At 37.7% G+C, this 8,007-nt stretch overlaps 2 protein-coding genes across 3 annotated transcripts; one reads left to right on the top strand and one right to left on the bottom strand.

Annotated features, from left to right (window-relative positions):
- Positions 1–621: 621 nt before the first annotated feature.
- On the bottom strand, positions 622–6,393 carry LOC141591815 (cytochrome P450 94A2-like). Of its 2 annotated transcripts, none has more exons than XM_074412300.1 (4): positions 6,292–6,393; positions 3,579–3,686; positions 1,407–2,618; positions 622–1,235 (listed from the first exon to the last, which is right to left on the bottom strand). In XM_074412300.1, the coding sequence occupies exons 2-4, from the start codon at positions 3,598–3,600 to the stop codon at positions 874–876; spliced, it is 1,596 nt and encodes a 531-aa protein (XP_074268401.1). In that variant the 5' UTR covers positions 3,601–3,686; positions 6,292–6,393; the 3' UTR covers positions 622–873. The 2 variants fall into 2 exon arrangements, with proteins under 2 accessions (XP_074268401.1, XP_074268409.1); XM_074412308.1 differs by lacking the exon at positions 6,292–6,393 and adding an exon at positions 4,121–4,246.
- On the top strand, positions 4,840–7,244 carry LOC141591852 (1-aminocyclopropane-1-carboxylate oxidase homolog 11-like). The gene is made up of 3 exons (XM_074412341.1): positions 4,840–5,606; positions 6,198–6,519; positions 6,766–7,244. Exons 1-3 carry the CDS (start codon positions 5,056–5,058, stop codon positions 7,018–7,020), a joined length of 1,128 nt encoding a protein of 375 aa, XP_074268442.1. The 5' UTR covers positions 4,840–5,055; the 3' UTR covers positions 7,021–7,244.
- The last annotated feature ends 763 nt before the right edge of the window (positions 7,245–8,007 follow it).

Consider the following 8,007-nt stretch of genomic DNA (forward strand, 5'->3'; position numbering starts at 1 on the left):
GAGCCAAGCAACATTAACACAGCTAGCATGACAAGTTAATAAGTTCTCGAGTTGAACTCGATCGCAAGAGGTGTCTCGTCTCGTTCACTCTATTTCACAAATGCGTAAAAACTCAATCTACAATCTGTTGTCAAATATATTATCCGCCTTAGTTCTCAATTCTTTTTTAATTTTTATGTTATATGTCCTAGAACATTTACCTTTTATCTCCTCTAATAATTTTACCAACTAAACAAGTTAACGAATATACCAATTTTTGTGACTTTGATCAAGAAATTTACCATGGGGATGTCAATAAAACACAAATAAATATAACCTAGATGCTGGGCTAGCACACTTAAATATGGGCAACTGGCAGGGTAATTGATGGATTTGAACTAGACCTGGCAAACAGATCGGGTCGTATCGGGTTCGGGTTCGTGTCGCATGTAAACGGGTCACAATCCCTCCAACCCAAACCCGACCCAATTAAATCTCGTGTCGTGTTCGTGTCGACCCACTTACATAAATGGGTCATAAGGCCTCAACCCTAACCCGTTAATTTCGTGTCGTGTTTTCGTGTCACGTCCATAATTTGAAAGTTTAAGTATATTTATATAATGGATCATCCGATTCAAGAAGTAGGCACTTCAAAGTTAAAATTATAGCTTTTCGATTTTTTATACAAAACCGTCTTACATGTTACGCAAAACATATGTTTTTATAATTTCTTTTGATAGCTATTCCGAAACGTAGAAAGGATATACGTAAAATTACGGAATAGTTTTAACATAAATTCAAAGGCAAACTATTCTACATGAAACTTATAGAACTTCATATACCCTCTTGATACACATTTTAGTCCAACTGATTCCCAAATGAACAACACTTCAGTCACTCAAACTCACACCTTTCTTCGATCCTTACCCGAAACCCACCATGCATCTTAGCCGTAAGATAGGGTACGTAAACCGGCTCAAACCCTTCCTCAGCCACAGGAACAACCTTAAACCTACTCAAAACACCTGCAACCACCCTCTTCATTTGCAAAAACGCCATCTCCTTTCCCAGACAAACCCTTGGCCCACCATGAAACACCGGGTATGAATATGGGTCACGAGGCACAAACCTCCACTTCTTCTCCACTCCATTTTCCGTTTTCTGGAGCCACCGCTCTGGTCTGTACTTTGCCCAATCTGGACCCCACAACTTCTCTAGTCTTCCCATTGCATAAGGGTGGTACGTCACCCATGTACCTAGTGGCAGAGCCAGAATTTAAAGTCAAATATTAAAACATACTGTATATCCAAAAAATATACGGAGCCGATTTAGAAATACAATAGAATAACTAACAAGTTCGAAAAAAAATTCAGATTTTTCATTGCATAGCGGCCATGTTAAGCCCCCTCGCCAGCCATTGTACGTACCTTTTTTGACCCGCATCCCGTCTGGCAAGACATCGTCAGAGGTCGCTTCCTTAATGTCCACCGGCACCGGAGGAAATAGACGCATGCTCTCACATAACGCCGCATGGGTATAAACCATGTCTTTTACTTCTTCATATGCAGTGGAATTTAAATGCTCTGTTTTATTCCCCTGTTTTCCTCTGTTTTGTAATACCTCTTCTAGTATCTGCTGTTCAGCTTGTTTGTTCTTATGTACAAGCCAAAAAAACCATGTTAATGCAGCCGATGTCGTATCTCGGCCGGCAAGGAGGAAGCTTATAACGATATCAGTCACGAACTTCTCGTCCGAGTGTCCTGATTTGAGAAACCTTGATAGTAAATCCTCCGAATTTTCCGAGCTTTTCAAAATAGTTTCTTTCTTTTCCTTGACAATTGCCAAGGCAAATTGCCTTACTTTAGAAACAGCTTCTTTGAGTCTTTTCTCAGACCCAATATTAAGAAACTTAGAAGTTTTCCAAACAATCGGAAAAAAGGAACGAAATCTCGCTGTGCTGATCATTGTAGCTTCTTCATATGCTACAGCAAATTCCTGATTTGCTAAGGAAGGATCCAAGTATTCAGGATCATACCCAAAAGAAATCTTGCAAATATTATCGAAAGTAAACCTTTGTAATATGTCTTGAAGATCGAGGACTCTCCGATTCTTGGCTGCTTCTAATAGAAGCGGTACAAGTCGATTAGAGAGCTCGAAATCAACGACATTCTCGACAAATTTTCGCAACGACTTGTTCGTAAATTCGTGGCTAGCAACTTGCCTTTGGAATTTCCAAGCCTCACCCTCAACATTGAAGATCCCATCCCCTAGGAAGTCCCTAAGGACACTCCTATGGTAAAGGCCCTTTTGGTAAATATGGAACTTGGTCTTAAGGATGTGTTCTACGACAATGGGATCAGCGGTTTGGATGCTCTTGAAACCGAATGGACGGTGGAGAACGAATGTGGAAGATGGGGAAGATATGAGGAGATTTGTAAGCCATTGGAATTTATCCTTTTGTTGGTTGGCCGCGATCAAATGACCGATAATTGGGTATGATTTGGGAAGATCTCCTTGGGTTGGAGTAGGGTTTTGTGTCGATCTGGACGACTTGTTTTTTGTGATGATAAATAGGAGAAGAAATGAAGGGAAGACGAGTAGAAATGGCAGCAAGAACTGGCCAAGTTCAACCATGGCTTCTGCAAAAAGTTTTCCAACATGATTAGTAGTATAATTAATTAACTTTTATATTAGAACAATATTGTAATTTAGTATACAGGCAACTTCTATGAAGTTTACTAGTTTGAAATCTGGCTGACGTTTCTTACAATGTTTCATCTTGTTTGACAAGTATTCTCAGGAAGACAATTCTAAAGACTTGAACATGGAAAAGTCAGAAAACAAGCATGTAATCCTTTATAAAAAATGTAAGAATCAAATTTTGCATCATCAACGAAGTTTCCTAGTTGTTCGCGTCTCTTAAAAAAGGAGAAAATTAATTCGAGTGCTTGTCGTTTTCAAGATATTTCCTCACAAAAAGAGTGGTTGAAGCATATTTTGAAGTCCTAAAAACACCTCCCATACAGAAAATAAACCAGCAAAAAAAGTAATAGAAAAAAAAAATCTCATCGTGAACATGAGTTTGTTGAATGTCTATGAAGGGATATGACCGAAAATGTTCAGGACATCTGATGTAAATGGCTTAACTTTAAAACGAACCTACGCTTGCAGGTTAACTCCCTAATCAGGTATTCCTATGCAGATAAAAACCATACCTTATTCCTCGTTCAACAAATAGCTAACTTTCAGTTTTCAAAAAACAAGTCACACAGATGACTACAAAAGAAACAAATCTGAAACACAAATCCCCTTCCACTTCCCCACCATTTATTGCATAGCACGTTGGCATACTAAAACACAATCGTACTCCGTAACATGTAAACAATTAGCTTAACAATTTTTTGATGAGATAATGAAGCTAAGGTTGGGGCCTGGGGTTGCACCTGCAATCCATGTGTAGATTAAGGCCTCAAATCCAATCAACTACCATTAAGTTTTGGTTCAAAATACGCCTCTCTGACAGTCCAATTTCTTAATTACTGGGTGAACCATTCCAGGCTAGATAGACGAATACTAGAGATACATTAGACAGAACGTACCAGTTAACCAAAAGTTCTTCATCCATCCAGGTTGTTTCTTAAATCAATAGCGACATTGTCATTGGTCGTAACTTCGAGTAAAGGCCATAGATCATTAACCAGTATCACCTGCAGAAAATAGGAAAATCACACATCTTTTAAGTCTATCTGAACCTGAGTTCAAAAAACACATCCTTGAGATGTCCCCACTCCACAAAAAAAAAAATCTTAATTCCAATAGAATTAAAGTGGTAACTAAGAAATAATTAATAGACTTCGAGCTTGTCACTCTCGGGTAGCGGCAAAAAGATATTTACAGTAAAAAAAATAAAAATAAAAATTTATCACTGGACAATACAAAGAGTTCCAAGTTTATTCTCTTAAACTGATTACTATTCAATGTTTGAAGACGAAATTTTCATTTGATATTAATCCATAGAACGGGTTAAATCACATCCACAAACCACAATGATGAAATAAATACTCCTACTTACTCGTTGAAGGGCTACCTATCTATGAAATTCATAAGAGGTCGTCTTTTCGAACTCCGGCTAGCTCAATACCTTATAATTAGCATGGAACAAAAGCATGATGCTAATTCACACCTCAATAATGCTACTAGTCTTTATTAATTGCTTATCTGCCGGCCATCTTTTTTGGCACAGAGTAGTTAATCACTGCATGTAAAATAAGCCTAGTATTATAAGCAGCAAATACCACTTGCTTAATTATATACTCCCTTCGTCCCGGTCATTAGTTTACCTTTTGATTTTGGCACAAAAACCAAGGAAAGAGAAAGAGACCAGTTATTGGATGATAAGCGGATCAAAATTGAGTGTGGATGATCAAATTGTCCATCAAAGGCATTCCCAAAATAGAATCGTAAACAATTGACTAAGGACACCCTAAAATGGAATAGGTAAACAAATGACGAAGATGGAGGGAATACCAAATTTTGTGATATGCAAAGCGTCTTAAGCTAAATGCCAAGCTAGTTTGCACCAGGAAAAAAAAGTAAAGCTACATCACCAACTAATATTCCAATAAATTTGCAATGTAGTGTAAGATCCAACTACTCAAAACATATACTATGTTCAAAACTTATATATTAAAAATAGATTGAATATTAACCATTACGCGAAGTATCGTCAGTCGTCACCACTAGAGCCTTTTCAATTGGCCATGCCGAATGCCGATATATATTGATAAGGCTATTTAACAAATATTGTCGATATTAGGCAACTACACCGTAATATTTAAACCACACAATGAACCACCTAAACATACATTATCTTACTTGCGACTGTAACAATATTATAATCTTAAGCCTAATCAAAGCCAATAATGTGCTAACCACTATAAGAAAAATATTGCAATTTGATTAATTATAGTATTATACTACAGATGACCATCTTATATATAGCATGTTAGTCTTTGAGTTTCTTAGCAACTACTTCAAATACTACTCTACAATATATCCCTTAGGGTTGTTGCTAAAATGTCTACCCTTACTTTGAATATGAACTCCATGAGTCTAAATGACTCGAACTATAGTAAAGAAGAAGAGGTAACTAAGCTCAAAAATGCGAAAGCAACTGTGAAACATATGATGGATTCTGGTTTAACCCAAGTTCCGAAAATCTTCACAAACCAAACAGAGTTGTGGCAAGATGAATCAGTAGAGACATATAACCGGGACCTCAAAGTTCCGGTCATTGATCTTCGAGGTTTTGAAGGTGAAGGGAAAAGGAGGAAGCAGATTGTGGCTGAAATTCTTGACGCGTCAAAAACATGGGGAATATTTAAGGTGGTCGGTCATGGAGTGCCTAAGGAAAGCATCAATGATATGCTTGAAGGTGTAAAAAAGTTCAATGAGCAACCCATGGAGTTGAAGACTGAGTATTACTCCCATGATCCGACCAAGAAGGTGCGGTATCACCTCTCTATTAATCCAATCTCATTTGATCCGGTATGGAAGGACACGTTTTCGGCTCATTATGAGGATCAGCCTGTTGAGGATTCTGAGGCCTTTGTGCCGAGTATTTGCAGGTAACTTATAGTGATATATATTACTCCGTATTATATTGCTCCGTATTACATTAATAAGTTTGTGTTTATACATCTAAGTAAACTAACTTTGAGTCATCTAAGTTATCCCTAGCTAGAAATCCTAGTTCCGTCACTAGATTTACCAGACCCAAACTGATTGGATCCAAAACAGCACAGCATGACACAAAATGAAAAAGTTGAAACAAAAACCTTTTATGGATAGGAGAATCAACTGACTGATCAAACTAGTAAACATTGACCGGAAGTGACCTGAACTAGCAAACTGAAATTACTCAAAAGTCAAACCCGTAAAGACCTGAGGCTTGCGAACCGGCCACTATCCCAATTCAGTATGAGCCTAATAACAAACATTGAATATGAAGGTTTCACTTACAACAACATTACCCTATTATCTTAAAGACTCTCGTCTATAACGAGATAGGAGACCAGACATAAGCAAACTTCTCCAAATGATGTTACAGGAAATTGCTAGGAGCAGCACATATTGTTTTTAACTTTCAACAATATATAGCACTTGAGAATGTATATAAAACACCTAAATGATTTTTTACTTTCCTGCCAAAATTGCAGAAAAGAAATGTCAGATTATGTGACATATGCGACTGAGCTGAAAGAGACGTTATCAGAGTTGATGTCTGAGGCATTGGGGCTAAGGAGTGATTACCTGAGAACAAGTGGATGCATAGAAGCTCGAAAGTTGGTGAGCCACTATTCTCCGCCATGTCCCGACCCTTCCTTGACCATGAGCACATCCAAGCATTCCGATCCTTTCTTCCTCACTTTTCTCGTCCAAAACAACATTAATGGACTTCAGGCTCACCATGAAAATCAGTGGATAGATGTGACTTTTGAGGATGATGCTATTTTAGTTGTCATCGGTGACTTGCTCCAGGTACTACCCTGAAATTTACACCCTTGTAATCTTCATTTTACGTTGTTTTGCAAAGTCTAAGGCTGCTAAAACGACATACAGAATAACAATTAAACAAAAAATCAAACATAGATATGTAGTTTTGTATGGAACTTAACAAATCAAAGCAAAGAGATGATATTTTGGAAGGACAAATGGGACATTTCAACATTTTCATCAGCCCAATGACTAATTAAAATGATGCTAATTACGGCTTTGTATGTGCAGCTTATTACCAATGATGTTTTCAAAAGTACAGTACACAGAGTAGTGCCCAGTACCGAAGGACCAAGGTTATCATCTGGGGCCTTTTTCCTCCCAAGCACCAAAAATCATTCTAGGATTTATGGACCGATCAAGGAGCTCTATGAACACAATAACGGTGCACCTGTTTACAGAGAGACGAGCTTTATCGAGTACATCAAAACATTTCCAAGAAGGGGTCCTTGTGGTTATAAAACCCTTTCTAAATTCTGGGTTTAAGTTTTATGTCTCTCTTTATGTTCACATACATCAGTCTCTCGGTGATGAGGTCTGTGTTATTGTAAGCCTATAATAAGTTGGAAAACCGTGTATTTTACTTCAATATGCAACGTTGTACTAAAAGAAGACGACACCTTACATCATAATCAAAGATTTGTACAAATTAATGCAGAAAACAATGTCGAAACTCTCGATTAATAAAAACTCATGTTTCATTTGATGTTATTCAACACGAACCTGTCTATGCATGGTAAGACCTTGCTAATGTAAGAGCTAACTTGTGTATGCATGGTAAGATCTTGCTACCATAGGGTAATGTAGAACTAAAAAATCACGATAACTCAACCAGTGGCGGAGCTAGGATTCAAAGTGCAGAGGATAGAACATGGCTAAAGTCTTGAAAGTTCTATAGGGTGAATCATTAATACAATAGAGGACGACAATAATCCTTTGAACTTGATTTCAGTTTAATTTAGCTCACTGTTAGTTTCAGACTTTCAGTCGAATGGAATAGGGCCTACCTTTGAAAAATTAATCAGAAATGTTAAACCGTTAACTAATAAATACAACAACATTATCCTAGTGTCTCAATGGCTCCCGCAAATTGCAGGGTAAGGAGGGGTCAGATGTACGTAGCCTTACCCTTGTGTTAGCAACACAAAGAGACTGTTTCCGAATGACCTATGATGAAAATTGCGTCGAGAACCACATCGAAGGACCGCTACTTCACAAAAGAAAGAAGCGCAACCACTTTAGTGAGGCATTTTGATTTATTCCATTATAATCCATAACCAAACCGTTAACTAATAAATCATATCATATTTTTCATTGTTAAGAGGGCGGTGGCCCTTAGTAGCCCCCTCGCTCCACCACTAGATTAAACGGTTCAGCCTATTTGAAACAACACAAACCCTAACTCTTCTGTATCAAAGTGATAATCCCATTCCAAATTCAGACTCTATATTTATCAAAAGATGCCAACTTTTA

This window comes from Silene latifolia, chromosome 1, assembly GCF_048544455.1.
Source record: "Silene latifolia isolate original U9 population chromosome 1, ASM4854445v1, whole genome shotgun sequence".
Classification (NCBI taxonomy): Eukaryota; Viridiplantae; Streptophyta; class Magnoliopsida; order Caryophyllales; family Caryophyllaceae; genus Silene; species Silene latifolia.